Source organism: Amia ocellicauda, chromosome 3 (assembly GCF_036373705.1).
Source record: "Amia ocellicauda isolate fAmiCal2 chromosome 3, fAmiCal2.hap1, whole genome shotgun sequence".
In the NCBI taxonomy this organism is placed as follows: domain Eukaryota; kingdom Metazoa; phylum Chordata; class Actinopteri; order Amiiformes; family Amiidae; genus Amia; species Amia ocellicauda.
In genome coordinates, this window is record NC_089852.1 from 27,605,257 (window position 1) to 27,624,971 (window position 19,715).

The 19,715-nt window shown below is 49.1% G+C and overlaps 2 protein-coding genes across 3 annotated transcripts; both read right to left on the reverse strand.

The window, feature by feature from the left end:
- Positions 1–832: 832 nt before the first annotated feature.
- abi3a (ABI family, member 3a) lies at positions 833–12,053 on the reverse strand. The gene is made up of 9 exons (XM_066698776.1): positions 11,722–12,053; positions 9,712–9,879; positions 8,418–8,597; positions 6,968–7,044; positions 6,235–6,330; positions 5,838–6,079; positions 5,101–5,220; positions 1,996–2,121; positions 833–1,778 (listed from the first exon to the last, which is right to left on the reverse strand). Exons 1-9 carry the CDS (start codon positions 11,848–11,850, stop codon positions 1,615–1,617), a joined length of 1,302 nt encoding a protein of 433 aa, XP_066554873.1. The 5' UTR covers positions 11,851–12,053; the 3' UTR covers positions 833–1,614.
- A 1,559-nt stretch (positions 12,054–13,612) lies between these two features.
- On the reverse strand, positions 13,613–18,640 carry cdc6 (cell division cycle 6 homolog (S. cerevisiae)). 2 transcript variants are annotated; one of them, XM_066698777.1, is made up of 11 exons: positions 18,535–18,640; positions 17,290–17,453; positions 16,673–17,020; positions 16,368–16,567; positions 16,130–16,290; positions 15,927–16,033; positions 15,409–15,649; positions 15,210–15,283; positions 14,903–15,072; positions 14,596–14,736; positions 13,613–14,466 (listed from the first exon to the last, which is right to left on the reverse strand). In XM_066698777.1, the coding sequence occupies exons 2-11, from the start codon at positions 17,438–17,440 to the stop codon at positions 14,377–14,379; spliced, it is 1,683 nt and encodes a 560-aa protein (XP_066554874.1). In that variant the 5' UTR covers positions 17,441–17,453; positions 18,535–18,640; the 3' UTR covers positions 13,613–14,376. The 2 variants fall into 2 exon arrangements, with proteins under 2 accessions (XP_066554874.1, XP_066554875.1); XM_066698778.1 differs by having other exon boundaries at positions 17,290–17,448; positions 18,535–18,622.
- Positions 18,641–19,715: the final 1,075 nt, after the last annotated feature.

The following is a 19,715-nucleotide window of genomic DNA, read 5'->3' on the forward strand; positions in this document are numbered from 1 at the left end:
AAAATACATGTATTTTGTTTTTAGAAGTCTTATATGCTTCATTTTGTGCACAAACCTCAATGAGATGTGAGACTGTGTTGCAAATTGTGACAGTGAGCGTAAGGATCTCAAACCACTCTTAAACCATAAGCAGACTTTTCCATGCAGTACTGCCGAGTGTGAACTGGGTTTTAGCCTCATGAACAACATTTCTATAAATAAGAGAGCTACCCTGTTGGTACCAAATATTAGCAGTTTGATGATGCTCAATTTAAATGGACCTCCGCTCATGGTAGACAGCACCTTTCTGCCACAGACACTAGATCGAGGCTTGTCAAGAACAAACCAATCTTATGAGGAAAAAACGTATTGTGGAGCTTGCTTTAAGTTCAATGGCATTTAATAAAAAAATGCACTTTGAAGTCAGTAGTATATATCTTATTCATTTAAAATGTAATTGACAAAAAATGTGACCGTTATTGAGCTAGCTACGCTCCGCTGCCCCGCCTTTGTTACAGTATTACATTTTCCAATAGACCTTTGCATAGGTGTGTCATTTTTAATCATGTGTCCCAGAGGCTTCCTGTGCCAGTAGCTTTCATATGACACATGCTGGACTCAGTGGAAAATAACTGACAGGTGATTCAATTCAATTCCGATCTGTTTTTAGTCAGTATTGCGCCCTGTGCTACAGGTTGTAACCCCACACCCCGTATTTCAGCTAACTAACATCAACATTAAATATGAACTTACCCACCCTAACACATAGACCAGACACACAGACTGCATACTAGCAGGGCCACTGTGCCCTGACATGACCAAACCAGAGCAAAACATCAATAAAACCGCAACATTTCACTGGGTGTTAATGGCTTTTAATTCTCGTATTGGAGGTGATCAGGGACTGCGAGTGTCGGAGCTGTTACATGACTGTGAAGATGACATGGGAAAAACAAGAGGTCAGGTTACACGGTGGGGGGGTACAGACGCAACTGTAAGCACAATAAATTAAAATCAAGACATACAACATTAAAGACAGCTGCACAAATAAATTAAAAATAATAACAAAAAAAAGTGAGAGGAGAAACAAGTTATATCCTCCATAACCAAGGGCTTCATTAAAACTTAACTTAAAAAATTCACTGCAGAACAATCATCCTCGCTTGAAAACCTTGAGTTATATATTACATCTCTCTGTGAAATCTGATTATATATTAGCACTGTGAATAGTTGAGCACAATTGCACTGAAACAGTCCAATCAGAATAAGGCCACCCTTTCTGTTTTGTTTTGTATTTTATTTATTTGTATTTATTTATTAGTTATTTTTTAATTACCAATAATCATGAAGTAGCCGAGGTTACTGCGTTAAACATGGTAGACAATTAAGGCTGGAGAATGTAAAAAGATAGCTGCCTTCAGTTAGTTTAAAATATATATATAATTTTTTTTTTTAACAAATTCTGTGGGTAAGAATACAATCCTGGCCGCCCTCCGCTACCTGATTCCCTCCCCCATCCCCATGTTTAAAATCAACCCACATTCACTTAGTCTAGCTGGGGCTTCACTGATGAGCCCCCATGCTGGTGTGTCCCCTGGGCTGTTTTTTTGGCTCCATCTCCATTCGCCGGGGCGGTTAGCTGGCCGAGGTCACGTAGGTCGCCGGAAAGTAGCCTTCCCTCCCGTTGAAGACGCCCTGGTACCAGCCATCCTCGTTCTTCTTGGTGACGTAGATCACGTCTCCCTCCTGGAAGGCCAGCTCGTCCGGCTTGCTGGGGCTGTAGGTGTACAGGGCCAGGACTGGAGAGAGGCGCAGCACAAATGACACGGGCCAGGCAGGTTTTGTCAAAGGAGGGTGGAAAAAAATAAGAAGGTTGTTTGCAGACGCACCTCACACTGATCACTTAATAGAGCGACTTTGAAAACGGTGGAGGTTAGTAAAGTAATAGTAAGTAATAATAATAATGATGATGATAATAATATTGAGTCTGGGATCGGGCCAGGCTCTGTGTGTCACCTTTCTCCTCATAGTTGACGGGTGGTGCAGGGTCATAGTCTATAGGCGGGGGTGGGGGGGGCCCACTGTCATCCACAAAGTGTCCCGTCAGGTCTGGGGGAGGAGGAGGGGCCTGGAAATCCATGTCTGAAACACAGAGGAGAGCAGCAGCACGTGAAGCCCCGCGGCCGACACACCGAGCCCGAGGAACCTGTGGCTCAGAACTCAGAAGTCAGGGTCGGCTTGCTCTTGTCTCTCCCCATGGCAGTGGCCAAATCAATCAATCAATCAATCAATCAATCAATCAATCGACAAATAAGTGTAAAAGCCCGAGTGCCACTCACCGAAGCGCCGGAGCCGCGAGGCAGAGCCCAATGTGGGGGTCAGCAGGGCCAGGGGTGCTAGAGGGGGGGGGTATGGCGGGGGAGGGGGGATGATGACTGGAGAGGTGCGGGCGACAGGAGGACAACAAGCACAGCTGAGTGTGGCCCTGGGTCTCAATATGCAAGCGGCCAGAGTGTAGTCAGGGGCCCATTGTGTTGTAAGCTAATGAAGCTGAAGAAAAATTACAATGTTTCTACCCTGAGGGCAATAAAGCTTTTGAATTAAATTGAATTACATGTCTTAATCATCAATGGTCCTGGCAGACAAACTGCTGACCAATGAAGTTAAGACCTGGATTAATCAATTCAATGGTCCCTTAATGTAGGGTTTGAGAACCAGAAGAGTGAGTGTCTGTAGAGCAGAGAAATCAATGGTGCTGCAGGGGCAGCAAACTCATGAATTCAAATTCAAATAATGTATAATCCTTTACATGCATTAATGGGGATATTTACACCGATCAGCCATAACATTATGACCACCTGCCTAATATTGTGTAGGTCCCAAAACAGCCCTGACCCATCGAGGCATGGACTCCACCAGACCTCTGAAGGTGTGCTGTGGTATCTGGCACCAAGACGTTAGCAGCAGATCCTTTAAGTCCTGTAAGTTGCGAGGTGGGGCCTCCATGGATCGGACTTGTCTGTCCAGCACATCCCACAGATGCTCGATTGGATTGAGATCTGGGGAATTTGGAGGCCAAGTCAACACCTTGAACTCGTGTTTCATCAGACCAGGCCACCTTCTTCCATTGCTCTGTGGTCCAGTTCTGATGCTCACGTGCCCATTGTTGGCGCTTTCGGCAGTGGACAGGGGTCAGCATGGGCAGCCTGACTGGTCTGCGGCTACGCAGCCCCATATGCAACAAACTGCGATGCACTGTGTGTTCTGACACCTTTCTATCAGCACCAGCATTAACTTTTTCAGCAATTTGAGCTACAGTAGCTCGTCTGTTGGATCGGACCACACGGGCCAGCCTTCGCTCCCCACCTGCATCAATGAGCCTTGGCCGCCCATGACCTTGTTGCCGGTTTTCCTTCCTTGGACCACTTTTGATAGGTACTGACCACAGCAGACCGGGAACACCCCACAAGAGCTGCAGTTTTGGAGATGCTCTGACCCAGTCATCTAGCCATCACAGTTTGGCCCTTGTCAAAGTCGCTCAGATCCTTACGTTTGCCCATTTTTCTTGCTTCTAACACATTAACTTTGATGACAAAATGTTCACTTGCTGCCTAATATATCCCACCCACTGACAGGTGCCATGATAACGAGATTATCAGTGTTATTCACGTCACCTGTCAGTGGTCATTATGTTATGGCTGATCGGTGTATTTGCCAGGCAGTTAAATTGCTGATGATCTTGTGGTTTTGCCACAAGGGGAGTCTCCATTGGGAAATGCACTGGTCACACTTTACAATAAGGTACTATGATTCCTCATTAATTATATATGAATACCACAGGATAAACACATGACTATGTCATGCACTTCATCTGATGTTAATCACAAGTATAACAGGCTTAGGGTTAGGACTAGGGTACAGTAAGTGCGAGTTCATGTGCTCAACACCAGAACTCAGATGTTTAAACCTATGGTATTCATATATTAATTCATGAAGAATGACGGTACCTGATTGTATAGTGTTACCAATGTACTTCGGCAATTGATCTGCTCTACTGCACAGCTGCGTCAGACAGCTTTCATATGCAGTAGGTTGGAAAGAGCTGAGGCAGTACATTCACTTTAAGAATTAGCAACAGTTGATGAATATGAGAGCTTGTGTGTGTCTGTGCATGTTTGTGCGTGTTTGTGTGTGTTTGTGCATGTTTGTGCGTGTTTGTTTGTGTGTGTTTGTGTATTTGTGTGTTTTTGTGTGTTTGTGTATGCCAGGGCAGTGAGAGAGCTGCTATCAGCGAGCCAGGCTTACGTGTGTGTGAGGAGGAGAGACAGAAGGAGCGGGAGGACAGCCCCGGCCCAGCCCGGGACCCTGACCACAGGCTGGTGGAGTGCCGGTGCCCCCTGGGCCGCCTGGAGCGCGGAGCTGAGGAGCAGGCATCGGCACGAGGGAGGGAAGGGAGAGAGTGCACAGGAGCAAAAGAGAAATAAAACAGCAGAGACAGAAACAACAGCAACAACAGAGAAAACGGTATCAAGATGCACAGATGACAAACTGATGCAGTGCTGTAGAAGACACATTCGCAAGCAAGCGGCAGTGCTGAGCCGGCGCTGGGGCACGCGGCAGAGAGCAGCTGGTGTCCGGCCCACTCAGCAGCTCCTGCTGTCGATGACGGTCAGTTAGGCCTCCATACATATGGAGAGAAGCCTCATAATACCCCAGAGAGCAGTGCTTTTAGCCATGACTGCTGAATGTGTATTCATCATTGCATTGATGTGACGTCTGGGAAACAGCGCCCCCTGTAGGTGGCAGGGCCCCTCTGAGCAGCAGTGTGATCAGGGAGAGCAGCACCACCCCTCCCACGATGCTGTAGCTGTGCTGTCTGCAGCGTGACCCTTACAGTGTGCACTGTATACTAATAACAATAATAATAATAATAATAATCAGATGACCTGACAATGACAATTAATGAAGGTCTGATGTCATAGTGAGGCTGGCTAATTAACAATTACGACTATGGAGGGAGAGTATTAAAAAAAGTAAAAGCAAAATAATTATGAATTCAGCACGGGTTTTGAAAAACTCAGTGACACACAGGGAGGTGGGGCAGGGGGAGCTGTCCTGTACCTGAGCTGAACTCGCTGCCTGGCGGAGGGGGGGGTACCGGGAGCTCGAAGCCGTCTGTCAGCGGCGGGGGGGGGAGCACGTCTGATACCATGGGGAGATGGAAGCCACTTTCTTCCGCCACTGAGAGGAAAAACAAATAGGGGCTGGATGAAACATAATACTGAACAAAGCAAATGTGTCCTGTCCGCCCGGCACCACGGGCACAGAGGTGTGCGAGAGGGTTTGTATGTGAATGAAAGTCACAATCCTCAGCCAGTATAGTGCCATGAAGTTGGGATCCATTTATTCTATGCTGCTGTGTTGTATTATGAAAAGAGGGATTTCATGCAGACAAACAGAGCTGAATCGGGCAAGTGTTTGAGCAGCAGCTTCCTGTTGCTTTATGTGTCAGGTTTCATTTGAACTCTTTCTTTGCAGAGCTTGCACAATGTGGCCAGCTCCAATGACTTAAATACTAATGATTTAAACACACCGAAATTCTTCATTCAGCACTATTGTGGTCAGAGGAAGGGCACACGGGATCGGCCTGGAGATTGCATGGATGCTTCCCGCTTGAACAGTCTTTAGATGTTTTCTTGGATTATATATTTGAATCTGGCTCCTTCTGCCTGGCACAGCTCCACCCATGCAAAACTGAAAGCTATTTACCTCGGCTGTGCAAAAAGATATAGACATTTTAAGCTCTTGTTTAAGACTTTTTTTCTTCCGTTAAATAAGCAAAAGAGAGAAGAACTTACCCATCGCCAGAGGGGGTGCCAGCGGGGGAGGAGGGATGGAGGCCTGGGGTGGGGGCGGAGGTGGGGCTGGGAGGCTGGAGATCATAGGAGGCGGAGGGGGGACGACCAGGGCTGCCATGGGAGAGGGGGCGTCCAATGGTGGGGGGGGCAGGACCTCCTCCATCTCCATCAGGGGTGGGGGCATGTCCGACATATTCCAGCTGGGCACCACAGGGGGAGGCACGGCAATCCCGAAACTGGAGCTGCACGGAGAACAGAGCACAAGAACTCTGGTCATGGCTGTGTGTGTGTGTGTGTGTGTGTGTGTGTGTGTGTGTGTGTGTGTGTGTGCGTGTGCGTGTGCGTGTGCGTGTGCGTGTGCGTGTGTCACCCCCACCCCTCCCAGCTCCATCCTTACCCAGAAGGCCGTTCATTGAGGGAGGAGAGAGACGGCCCACGAGACAAAGAGGGGGCCACGGGGCACTGCACTGGCTCGGGCACTCGGGCACTCCTCCTGGGGGGGACACGGAGACAGACACAGCCTTTAAACTCCAGACACACTCCCTGAACCCACCGACCAGCCTGCACTGCCCCCCCGTACACAGGTTCATAATGATATGACAAGATATTATGACTCTCATCATAAATCTCTCATTTCTAAGGGGCATTTTCAGTTATTTTCAATGTATTTGACCCTTTTGTTGGTTTGCAGTTTTGCTTTAATCACAAGTTTGTTTTATTGTTTTATGCACTTGTTTATCTGAGTTCATGTATTCTGTTTACGTTAATCACTTTTAAATTTTTTAAGTGATTTTAGAATATTGATTTTAACAAATTTTAAATCACGAGTATTAAAATTTGTTTTGAATGTTTTTATCTGTATTGTAAAATACTTTACCAAATAAAATAGTATTTAAGGGGCAAACTCATTCATTACACCTGCAAACCATGAGTGTCATCAACAGCACAGAAGTGGATCCTGGGCCTTTGCTTTCATATGACACACACACAGTGCCCCCTTCTGGGAAACAAGCAGATGTACACGCTCGTTGCAATGCTTTCTGTCACCCTTCCACTGAGGATCTCTTAACAGGAAGTAGATGTGTGATGTATGTGGTGTCTCTGTGAGCAACAGGAAGTTGACAACTTACCCCAGAGTTCCTCCCGCCTCCCGGTTCGACTGCTTGCGTGTCATGGTTCCTGTCCGACCGAGCTGCTTGCTTGAGTCCTGTGGGCAAGAGACCAGTGCTTGTATTTAACAGACTATAGAGAGCGAGGCAGTGCCTTGTTTGGGCTGCAGACAAGGGTCTAATAGAGAACGTCAGTATTTTCAGTGATTTTCAAACAACTCATTAAAGTCGAATTGTGCTTTTTCATCCGTTAGCTGCTCTACTTGTCACTAGCAGAGAAGTTCTTATTTAAGTGATTTTTAATCAAATATACACTTTTACTCTGTGATTTTTTTCTCTATATAATATCTCTTATAGAATTTATGGGAGGGGGAAATCTGTCACATTTTATTTGCTGTTCCACTTAATCACACTTAAAATGTGTGTCAAGTCTTTTACAGACTTAGGGTCAGTCTTTGGCACAGGGCCCGTCTGTAGACATCAAGTCACTGCAGTGCAACACGGAGCACAAAACCAAGCAGGCTCTAACACGCCTGAGTGTAGTGCACATGCAGGGGCCAAAGCAGAGGAGAGGCGCTTTCGTCTTTTAAAGGAGACTGTAAAATACAGTCTTGCTAAAGTTATTTTAAGGAAAAATCTGAAGCAAGGTATTGGGACCGCCGCACTGAAACTTTTTTGTTTTTGTTAAACTCTTTTTTCTTACAGCACGCAGAGTACAATTCTGTCTGTCAACTTCATCACACTTAGGTTAGCGCACCTGTGGGTCTGTGTACTTTTGGATCTGTATTGAAGCCAAATGCTTTTGTAATTGGTTAATTGCATTATTATTATTATTATTATTATTATTATTATTAATGCTGTTTTTCAGCATCTGCAGACGACTGTGTGGTTTCCTATTGAGGTCACTGACAGCTCTGTCACTCGGCAGGATGTGGCTCGATTCCATTGTGCAGAGACTGTTGCCTGCAGCTGAGCCACCAGCGCAAGGCATTGTGGGGGACTTATCAGATCCAGTGCAATATGACACAAAAAATACTGCTGGTGTGGTGGTTTAGGTTTAGTGTTTGTGTGCATTTTAATATGCCGGAGTCTGAATGGGTGGTATATCTGTCTCAGCTATCAGCTATGATAAAAGCAGCGGCCATAACAACACCACATTTGGCGTGTAGAGGTGCAAAATACAGTGTAATTGTCACCCCCCCGCCAGGGCTGTTTCGATAGCTTTGAGCAACCTTCCTGTAACATCCCTTATCGCCACTCACATCCTCATGAGTTTTTACATGTATGACACAGACACAGAGAAAGACAGGCAGACAGAAGGACGAGCAGGCAGGCAGAATGCAGCCCAGCAGAGTGTGACTGACCAAGAGAAAACCTGCCGACACATCATTGAAACAGCTGAAGCAACAAGGTGCTATATAAATATATATATATTAACAATCACTATATATACTTGCTGCTCCCTCCTCACCTTCATGCCGTGGCCCAAGGTGTCCAGCCCTGCAAAGTTGATTGGTGTTCGGGAGTAACGGGGCTTCTGCTCGGGGCTGGCGGCAGGGGGGATGACCTTCTGGTGGCGCGGGAGCCTCTTGGGCATGGTGAACGCGCCGATCTCACGCCGGGACACCTTCTCGCGGTGCATGTCCACCGTCTGCAGACACAGCAGCACAGCCCACTTACTACACCCCCCTGCACATACAATCCTGGACTGTATGAAAGTAACCAATGTGTGTTTATGTATATATGTGTGTGTGTGTATAAATATATATGCCCCTGAGGGTTTCCTACCTCCGGGTCCCCCTGTCCACACCGCCCAGAGCGCAGAGCCACAGCACAGGGCAACCGCACTGGCCAGCAGCCACAGAGGCAATCTGTATTTATTTATAGAGCCAATCTGTACACCCTCCCAAACATTGCAGAGACTGAGGGCACTGTTAACCAGAGCAGGGCAGAGACTGCGGCCTTTGTTCGTAACAGTGGGAGGCTGCGGACTCCGCATCGCAGGGCACTGGAGGGCACTGCTGGTGCCAAGGCTGGAGGTGCGCCATGGAGCGGCCCCCCCTCCAGGTGACCTGGTTTGGAATGCCGAGCACGGCGGTTCTGGAATGCCAGTGAGAGCGGCAGCGCTGGGGCTGAGGCCTCGCAACGCATTGCATCGACGGGGCTGCTATTCACAGGAGAGCTGCCTAGCAGTGCCGCAACAATAGGCCCTGGAAACAGTCCCAGCCGGCGCTGCCCTCTCCGAGTTTAATACACTGCTCACAGGCGCAGCGAGCTGAGGGGGGAGGGGGCTCTGACAGGGGATCCCAGCAGCCCTCTCCCTGTTCTCACAGCTCACAGGTCCGTACAGAGCTGCCCTGGCACCCGCTGACTGTGCAGGGACTGGAGGGACAAGATTGCAAGCCTCTCTCACATTGCCCTGAGCTAGTCATTATAATCAACATGATCAGATTCAGGGCCCTTAGATACATATAGACCAGGCTGCCTAAAGTCCAGAAGATCCCACACACTGGAGGGTCTGGTCTCTGAAGCTGATCGGTTCTATACGAGTTCTATACCTCATAATCTAAATCAGCTACGGAGTACTCTTTTATTCTGGGTATCAGAGCTCAGTGTGATACAGCTGAACAGTGCAGTGTGTGTGTGGGGTGTATCTGGAGTGTGTAGTGTGTGGGAGGAGTGCGCAGTGCAGTGTGGGGTGTATCTGGAGTGCGTGGTGTGGGGTTCACTGGGGGGTGAGGGTGGAGGATGGGTGCTGTCCTGACCTGGGAGAGGAGGTGGACAGAGGACTCTATCTGGCGCAGACCATCAGTCTGGGCGTCCAGCAGCTTCAGAACGTTGGACGCCAAGGTGCTGATCTGGTACGCCACACTGGCCAGGGACTGCGTGGCAAACTTCTTGGTCTCTTCCAGGGCCTGCTTCTGGTCATCCACCTGACGGACAGACACACACATAGAGAGAGAGAGAGAGAGAGAGAGGCCTTGCATGACTCGCACTCAGAAACTGCCTGTTTGTCTGTCTGGTGTCTCTCGCTACCGTGTTGTGGCTCAGTGCAGAAACCATTGCCCCATTTAGTTCTGCTTTCTGTGGTAAGCCACTGTGTGCTGTGACTTCTGACAGCTCATAAAGCAGCAGTTCTTTATTTTAACATGAGCGGCCTTGCACAAGGACATCAAAATTAGTAATAATAATAATCTAAATGAAATGTGTCACTGCCCTCTCTCTCTCTCTCTCTCTGTCCTGATGCAGTCAGTTTTGTTATGAGGAAGAATATGCACATGGATTTTCCCCACATCACCTAAACTGTACCGAGGCACTTCTTTAAATCCCCTCCCGCCGCCTCCCACCAGTGTTCTGCTTTCACAAATGACCAGTTCCGAGACCCATACAAGTGGATTTCTGGACAGGGACAGTTTGAATGGCTTCCTGTTGGTCTGAAGTGCCAATCAGTAGATATGACCATGGCACGTGCAGGTCTGTGCGCAGTTCTTTTAGCGCCAGACGGAGGGGGGGGAGGATTCTGTCACCGAGGAAGAGCTGCCAGTGACATCACCTGACATGATGCCGCTGCGCTATAAATCACTTCCCTTCCTCTTTCCTTTTTTCTGCAGGCTCTCTCTCTCTCTCTGTCTCTCTCTCTCACTCTCTGTCTGTCTGTCTCATGCACTTGCATCCCTCACTGACGAACACCAGTGGTCACACTTCCTCTCCCAGCCCAGCCTGCCTCCCCGTTGCCTCTCTGGCTACTCTGATCCCCACCTGGCTGTAGAAAAGTGTCCCTCTTTTCTGGGGCAGCAGAAACCCCAGCCCCTGACAGGGGCAGCGCATAGCAGTAAAAGGAAGGGCCGGAGAGCGCTGTGTGATCTCTGCTTTCTCTGTTTCTCACAGTGCTGATTGAAAGCGCTCAGGGCCCAACTACCGCTTTTCTCTCTCTGTGTGTGTGTGTGTGTGTGACAGCGACATAGTGGGGGAGGAAGGGGGAAGGCAGGCAGAGAAATTAGGCTGTTTGCACGTTAGCTTTTGTGCAGCCGGAGCAGCAGAGAGACGGCTCACTCACACCACAGCCTCTTGCCACACAGAAGATATCATATGTCACTCTGCACATACAGATACACACACACACACACACACACACACACACACACACACACACACAGACACAGACGCACACACAGTGGAAGTGGAAAGTTTCACAAGTAGTTCTTTTTTTCTTTCTTCTTCTTTAATAAAATCTGCTTGCAGACACATTAAAAGGCATTGAACCTGTGTGTCAATATGAAGCGGGTTTAAGTCAGGTCAGTACAGCGTCACAGAACCTCTAATACCTATAACACAGTTTTATAATGCTTTCCCATACCACCAAAGAGCTTTTGCACACAATACTGCAGGTCATTTCTCCTCACACCACTATCTTATTGCTCCATTCCTGACCTATTTTTTCCACTGCAAACTTTTCTTTTTTTAATGAGCGCTGCAGAGAAAACCAATTAAAAAGACTGTGGCTTCATTTACACACCAGGGCCCCAGGGAAAACTGAGAGAAGGCCGCCAGCTATTTCGCTACTGGGCACCAGACGATTCTTTCACTTGTTTTTTATTATAAGCCCATAAGAAACCAGCAGCTACAGAGACCTGATTCCCACGTTCAGCATAACTGGGCTGACAGCCACCGAGGAGCCGTGGCAGTGTCTCAGAGAGAGAGTGAGACGGAGACAGAGAGAGACAGAGGAGAGAGCTCCCTCAGTCAGCTGGAATAGAGTGCTTGCTGCTGCCTACCTGCAAGTAGTTGGTCTCGCAGTAGTCGGCCACCTTGTGCAGGTTGCTGTAGTTGTCCAGGAGGGCCTGCCGGGCTACCGGGGCCTCCTGTAGGATCTTCTCTATCTGCTCTGTGTTCTGATCCTTCATGGTGTCTCCAGTTGCCTCCTCACTGCTCCCAGGAGAGGTTTTAATGTCCAGGGAAAAAGAAAAATGAAAAAGGGGGCTGTAGAAACGCTGCAGGGACAGACAGAGCAGCGCGGAGGCAGAGCCCAGAGAGGCTGCTGTTAGTGCTGCGCGGACTGAAGAAAGGAGAAGCTGTTAACTGCTTGTGATTCAGGGTGACAACAAAGCCTGCTAAAAGCAGCCGAGTTTTGTCTCCGCCTCAGAGTGCAGTTTTTTTTTTGTTTTTTTTAATCACTTTCAGTCCCGTCACTTGTGGTTTTTAAGCTGTCCTACGAGCGAACTCTCTCACACTCAAACTCATGCCAACATTCACACATACATTCACACAAACGTATACACACAACTCCTTCACTCACTCACAAACACACATGACATGAATCCACACACACATGCACACAAAATATCTCCCTCACACACACAAATTAATTCACACACTCACTCATTCATTCATACACACTCAGACACACACCCACACCCCTCAGCTCTCACATCAATTTATAGAAGAAGGCTTGTTTTTATTCCGCGATCTCTTGTATTTGAGTGTGTGTGCTTGTGCACAACAGTGAGATAGCGTGCATGTAAAATATCTTGTTCCTCACCCCAGGTGGCGAGACACTTGGTTTACACAGCATGGCTTTGTGTGTATCAGGTCTTGGTTTGTTTGCGTGCTTGTGTCTGTCGTTAAGGGGACCAGTCTCTGAATCAGTCCACAGCGCACCGTAGGAACTGAAATAGCTTAATTCTGAGCAGAAACAGAACAGCACCAATCCCTATAAACCCATGCCCTTTTCATGTCTCTGCACAAGCAAATTATTCTGCTTTTCTGCTGCTTGGCTTCCCCACTACTCTCTCTGGAGACTGTGCACAATTTATTCAATTCAACCAGTTTCCATTAAAAGTAACGAAAGACGCTTCTGCTTTGAGGGTTCAGTCTGAGGTGGAGATGGCAAAAACAGAACAAGCATCTCACAATGGCTGAGGGAAATAAAAGCATACATCGGAAGGTGAGAAGTATGACAGCATAGACGCCTGTGAATTGAAAGTGACTCTTTTGAAGTGGTTGACTATGAAGCTTTTTTTTTTTTTTTTTATTGTTTCCCTGCCTGTATCACTCTTACCAAGGGAACTTCCTGAGTGAGAATGAGAAAGTGTCAGTCAGCAAGAGCACCAGCAGCTCAGCCAGGGCTGCAGCACTTTGGGTACAGGCTCACTGCAAGTAACTGTAGGGCATCTGAAAAAACTGCAGGTCTCCCCCCGCTGGAGAACAGTGGGGCTGGGTGGAAAACATGCCCTCACTTTCCCTCAGCCTCCACTGTCAATGTCATTGGCAAGTTTATACATAAATAAAGTTATTGCTCTAAAATGTAATTAGTTTAAATCTGTCCTATTGTTATTTGTCTTCTGGAAAAGCAATAACTAAGGTCTTCGCTAATAGAACAAGGTCACAGTACTGGGATGATCCCTTGGTCAAACCTCCCACCAGCAACTGAAGATGGGAACCTTGCTCCCCCTTGTGGTAATACAAACACATGGCACCCTTCCAGAGGGGCTGCAGGAAGCGGTGCAAGGCTGACTGCAAACCTCCTTGGACACACAATGCAACAAAAAAATCCCCGACCCCAGGGATCAAAACACAGCTCCCCCATGTCCCAATGACCTCACTAACGGGGTCAGAGGTTTAAATGGGAGCAGAGGGAGAATAAAAAGAATGAACACATATTTTATATACATCTTTTATTTAAAATATACATGTATACAAAAAGCAGCACATCTTAAAATGGGGGATAAAACTGAGAAATTAAATGCAACAATTCAAGCTCAGCTTCTTTCATAGTGTTGCACAAGATTCCTCAAATGACTTTTCAGGGTCAAGACATTTTGAAAAATGTATAAAAAGCTAAAAACTTTTATAGCTCTTCTCCTGTCCAGTGCAGCACACATAAGGAAAAACAACAACTCCCCAAACCGTGACGTCAAGTCACAATCCTCCGGGTTGAGTCTACAGGACTGCAGTGTAAAACGGCAGGAGCCGAGGGACAGAACTGCACTGGAGCCAAAAAAATAATAAAAATGAAGGAAACCGCCATAAATAAATAAAATTCAATTCCAGCTCAGAGGGCAGAGCTCTCAGCACAGACAGTAACAATCCTCTCATACGGATTGGCTCTTCAGGGTCACCTAAACATTTCTGGATGGCATTTCGCTTTCTGGAGACTGAATGGATGTCAGAGGGGAATGATCTCTTACAGGAGAGATGGAATAAACACCTCCCTCATCACACACCAATATCCCTGGGTGCGACCTGAAAAACAAGACCCTGGAGCACCCAAGATTTAAGTCTTTAAATCCCTCACAGAGGTGAATAGTTCAGAGCTCTTTTAAAATTAAAATAACAGCCCCAAGACATGAATACACATCTATATACTCTGGTTTCTGTGCAAGCCGAGGACAAAGGATCAGGGATTTGAGGTCTAGGGTCAAAGGTCAGATTCAGGGTAGGCCTGCTGCCAGGATGCTTCCCAGGAGCGCACGGTCTTTCAGAGCATGCTCCACGTCCCGCTCCTCGATCTTCAGACTGACCTGCAGGGGAGAGAGAGAGAGGTCAGATACACCTGTACACCGTCGGGGTCAGGAGAACAAGAATTCACAGACAGGCAATGCGAAATAAGAGTTCAAGTGAAATTGCAAGTCTCTCCACCACTGCAGTACCTTGGACAGGCGTGCCTCCTTGCCCCTCTTCAGGGCGAATACCCCGCGGCTCTCCAGCAGACTGCACAGGGACAGGCACTCGCCTTGAGCCACCGCGCCCACCTGCCGCTGCGCGCACAGCCGGCTGTACACCTCATGGAGCTGGGGAGGGAGGAACAAAGTTGAGCTCAAGTGGAGGGAGTGGTCACAAGAAAAGAAAGCATTAAGCATCAGAGCTGCAGCTACTTTGCAGTTCTCATGTCACCAGGGGAGATGGCAGGGCTGAAAGCACCGTGCCCGGGACCAGAGGCAGGCCAGGGGGTCTCACCTTGCCCAGCGGCAGTTCCTTGGCCTTGCTGTGGCGGGTCAAGAGCAGCAGGGCACACACCAGCAGCTTCTGCTGCAGTGGGAAGCTCTCCGCCTCCCCGCCCGTCATGCGGTCGCCGTACACCTCGGCCAGCACCCGGGACACCTGCGGCAGGCTGGCCCTGGGCACCCCTAGGGGAGAGGAAGGGAGAAAGGGTGCGTGAAATAAAATACAAAACCCAGCTGTATAAAAGGGCAGTTGTAGGTAAAAACAAGTCCTGGATAAGGGCATCTACCAATAAATTCAATAAGTAAGCAACAAGACTCACCATTGGATTCATTGGATGCTGGGCTCTGCACCTTCCGACTCCTGACCTCAGACTCCACCATCTCCACCGCTCGTCTGAAAAACAGAGGGAGGGTCAGGACAGCAGCTCACAGCCGAGTCTCTGAAGCCCCCCAGAGCCCCGGCGGAGCAGTGAATCCCCCCCCACACCACCGGCGGTCAGAGAAAGCCGGCCTCTTCACCTGCAGATGTCCAGGGCCTTGCGGGCGTCTCCCGACACGGCTGACACCTTGCGCGCGCAGAACTGGACCGCCGCCCCATCCAGCACCGGCTCCCCCGACACCGTGCTCAGCCGGGCCTGCACGATGGCCGCCAGCTCCTGCCGGCTGTAGGGAGGGAAGTTGAGCAGCAGGGGGCGGCAGCGCGGCCGGGACTGCAGCCGGGGAAGGATACGATCTGTCAGGTCCAGGGCATTGGCGATGCCTGGAGAGGGAGAGCAGAGGAGACTCTAGTTAGGGACAAAAATCACTGCAGTTTGAGAGTCTGGAGTACAACTACAGTGATCAACTGACAGTGACACTGGACTGAAAATTGATCAGTTATAGGAACTGCAAATCAGACAAGTGTACAGTCAACCCCGGGTGCTTATAAAGGGGGAGCAGACAGACGTTTGATCAGGACTGTTTCCACTCCCTCTCAGATCTGAGCAACACATGAGCTGGTCTGTGGAGGTGGGGGGGGGGGGGGGGGAGAGACTCACCAATGAGACACAGGCGGGAGCTGGGCAGCCAGGGCCACTCAAAGATGGTGTACAGGACATCCTGGGCCTTACTGTCCAGCTGGTCCATCTCATCCAGGACCAGCAGGCTGAGAGAGAGAGAGAGAGGAAAGTCAGAATAAGCATGTGCGTTTGTCTACGTGGCTCACAGAGGTCAGTGTGGGGAGGACAGGTCAGACACTCACACCATGGGTCCTGGGCCGGTGAGGGTCTTCTGCAGCTGTCTTTCGCAGTCCCTGCCCTGCAGACGGCTCCCCAGCCGCTCTGCCAACAGGGGAAAGATGCCCTGGGAGCTGCGCAGGGTCATGCAGTTGATGAAGATACACTGAGCATCCTGCAGCTCCTCCTGCACAGACGGGAGAGGTTAGCACCAAAAACAAACAACGGAAAAAAATATCAGGGAGGGACAGAGAGATTGCTGACCTGGCAGTCCTGCAGGATGCGGTTCAGACAGGCTGTCTTGCCGGTACCCGGCGCCCCCGAGATGTACAGGCTGCCGGGGTTACGACCCTGAACCCGGTCGCTGAGGAAGTCACGGATCACGCCGCTCTCATGGTCCCGGGACAGCAGGCGTTCAGGGAGGGCGGTGTGCAGGGCCTGCTTCACTTGCTGGAACCGCGAGTCTGAGAGGAGAGAGCGCATTAGATTAGGACTAGGGGAGTGAGTGAGTGAGTGGAGTGTGTGTGCACGAGTGCGAGTGTGAGTGGGGAGCCGGCACTCTGTCTCACCCTCAGGACCGAAGAGCCGCACCGCTGGGAGGCGACGGCGCGAGGAGGGGTCCGCAGATGGGGTGCTGCAGGGGGTCTCCTGGGCACGGCGGTATGGAGAGTGGGGTGAAGAGGAGGCGGGGGAGCAGGGTTTTGGGGAGCCTGGGGTTCGGGGCTGTTTGGGGGATCCCAGTTTGGCAGGTGAGGGTTTGCCATTCGTGGCCTTGCCTCCCAGGCCGGGCAACACGGTCCCCCAGCGCGGGCGGTTCTCATCGAAGCTCAGCTTGCGAGGGGAGGGCTGCTGCTGTCTGGGCTGCTTCGGGGGCGACCCCAGCAGCGCAGGGGGCAGGTTACAGCCATTGTCCGCTCCTGCAAAGGGGGACAGAGAACACACATATTGATCACCTGAAAGTCACTAACCATTTATACAACACGCAAAATCCCCATTTTTAACAGACAAACTGCACCCCACAAAATGAACACATAAAATAACATTTTCATGCCCAACTACTCCTGTCCAGCTTCCGAGTCATGCTCCCCCAACACACATACCAACCCAGTTAGCTACCCACAACCACTGAGCATCCATGCCCCTCTTTGCAGCGCTGGGGCAAGAGCTCCAGGTTCAGGGGGCTTACCCAGGCGTTTACGGGGGCTGAGGGGCAGCGGGGCAGGTCGGGGCTCCTCTGGGGCATCGCTCACAGGCTTGGCTGCAGCAGCTGTGACACGGGAGGACTTCCTGCGCGGGTACTGGAGCGTGGGCTGGCGGCGAGAACTGGTGCTGGGCATCTCTGAGGCTGTGCTGGACGAGAGAGAGAGATAGTGTCCATCAGAGCCAGAAGGCTGGGAAACTTGAGGCACTTGACCTGCCTCAATTAACCGACCCAGGAAGTGACGTCATTGCTCCAGTTGGGTCATACAAGAGCAAGAGCGTCCCGCCAGTGACCGCATCCACAGGTTTGCCTTTACAGTTCACAGGCGGTAAAACCCGTGTCGTTTGCAGCTCAGTGATGCATTTCAAACAATGTAAAATGTGTCTGCAGACAGACATCAGCATCAACCTCCCCAATTCTTACGCATCTTACAGAAATAGACAAACAGAAAAGACGATGCTTCTGGTCGAAAACAAAACGTTCTCTTCCAGCTGGTTTCTCTATATTCATTAAGTCTGCAAAGCGAAACCATAACGTAACGTAACGTAACCATCTCCACGCAATCAAACATTACAATTAGGTCAAACATACATCAAACTGGAGCCGGCGCTGCGTCACATTTATGGCGGGCACAAGATAGCAACGAACAATAACCTTAAAACAGAAAAACGAAATAAAAGCAGATCTGCGACTCCATTGGCGATCAACCAAACGTGCACGGCCATCATGCTCTATTATGGCGCCAAGACCGGATCTTATCGTGCAAGTTAACCTCCCAAGATTACAAAGCAGTCGCCAGCAAGATGCACTATAAAAGATAAGGACACTTGTGCTAAAACAGTTATCTTTAATAACTGCCCACGTCTGGTTGGGTTTCTCTGCAGGTTGGATGTTAAATTGTCAGTATTTTAACACTGCCAATCGGCTAGACTACAGCTTCCTCGTCCCACCTACACAAATTGGTTGCCGCCAACTAAAAAACAACACAAATACTTGTATAGTGATATAGAGTTGTCCTATTGTTTATACAGCTCATATAAGGTTAAAGTCACACTGTTACATTTGAAAGGACAGTAACAGCCGCCGGATTTAACTAGTGTAGCAATCGTCACATCTCACCATCACTTATTATTATTATTATTATTATGTTTGATGCCTCTAAAATGAAAACAAAATTCTCACAGCTACCAAAAAAATATATATAAATATATTAAAACCAAGTAAACGTACCTGCTGATTATTAGTGCTCGAGTTGCAGTAGGGTCTCTGTTGTTCGATGCGCCGCTGTTCTCCCGCTCTGCCTCTGCACTGAGCTGCACACACCGATTAGCGCCAAATCCTTCCAATAAGCCCCTCCCCCAAACACAGATGGACTCAACACTGATTGGACAACCGGTGTCGCTGTTCGACTCTCCGTGCTCTTATTGGTCAGATCCTCCAAACGCGCCTCTCCGGACCACGCCTCTTCGCGACTCTGAGCCAATCGTAATACTCCCCGCTGCCCGCCTTCCTTTTCTTAAGAAGCCCCGCCACGCCGCTCATGCCCTCTCTGATTGGCTAGCAGAGGTGTCAGGTAAAGAAGTCGAAGTGTGATTGGAGGACGCACCTCGGGTTTTCCGCCAGTTCCACAGCAGCTCCTCCCACCACCTCCAGGATATGTTATTGCTGCGACGCCATTGGCTCCTGTGTCTTAAAGGTCCACAGTGTGCAAAAGCAGTGGCGGGAGAATTAGCATGACATGAAACTGCCTCCTTATAATTCCAAAACGAAGAGGAAAGGCAGAAGGAATGAAACAATAAGTACATTAATACAACACAGGGAGATTGCATACATACTTACAAAATAAATACACTTGTATAGTTTATCTAAGTCTTGTGTGTGTATGCAGCCCGTCTTGAGTGCTCCCTGTGGTGATGCATTTAATTTGTCCAGTTAATCAGACTATCAGAACAAATCCAGTGTGAGATTCCTCCTCAGATCTTGATCAGGTCATGAAAGATATTTTATCTAAACCCCTGCCTGCTTGATTGATTCAATCATCGAGATCAAGCTTTTCAGTGCTTCACATTTTAGAGAGACATGATACATGTCAGATCTTAGCTCTGCAAGCACAGACATCCCTGATCTACAGACAATAATACATTTAAATAGACAATTTAATAAGAATTGTCATTGTGGCCACTTGCATTAAAACATAAGCATTGAATACCCTCAGTGTTAAATACAGAAGCTTTTCAGATAAGTTGCCCATTGCCTGAGGCAACAGATTGACCACTAAGCAAGAGGCCAGTCAGAGAGAAGGGGGGCAGGCAGGTCAACAGCACCCCTCCCCTGTATAGCCATGCGTTTCTTCAGTCAGCGCAGGAAGGGGCCACAGGGGGTGACCCTGGTCCTGTAGAGCCACAGGGGCA

Coding starts and splice junctions, on each gene's coding strand:
- cdc6 (XM_066698777.1), bottom strand. CDS start 17,440: ATGCCCAGCACCAGTTCTCGCCGCCAGCCCACGCTCCAGTACCCGCGC. Junction 16,568..16,672: donor GCGGCTCTTCGGTCCTGAGG/GTGAGACAGAGT, acceptor CTCTCCTCTCAG/ACTCGCGGTTCCAGCAAGTG. Junction 16,291..16,367: donor GCATCCTGCAGGACTGCCAG/GTCAGCAATCTC, acceptor CCGTCTGTGCAG/GAGGAGCTGCAGGATGCTCA.
- abi3a (XM_066698776.1), bottom strand. CDS start 11,850: ATGAAGGATCAGAACACAGAGCAGATAGAGAAGATCCTACAGGAGGCC. Junction 8,598..9,711: donor CTGTCCACCTCCTCTCCCAG/GTCAGGACAGCA, acceptor CTGTGTCTGCAG/ACGGTGGACATGCACCGCGA. Junction 6,080..6,234: donor CTCAATGAACGGCCTTCTGG/GTAAGGATGGAG, acceptor TTCTCCGTGCAG/CTCCAGTTTCGGGATTGCCG.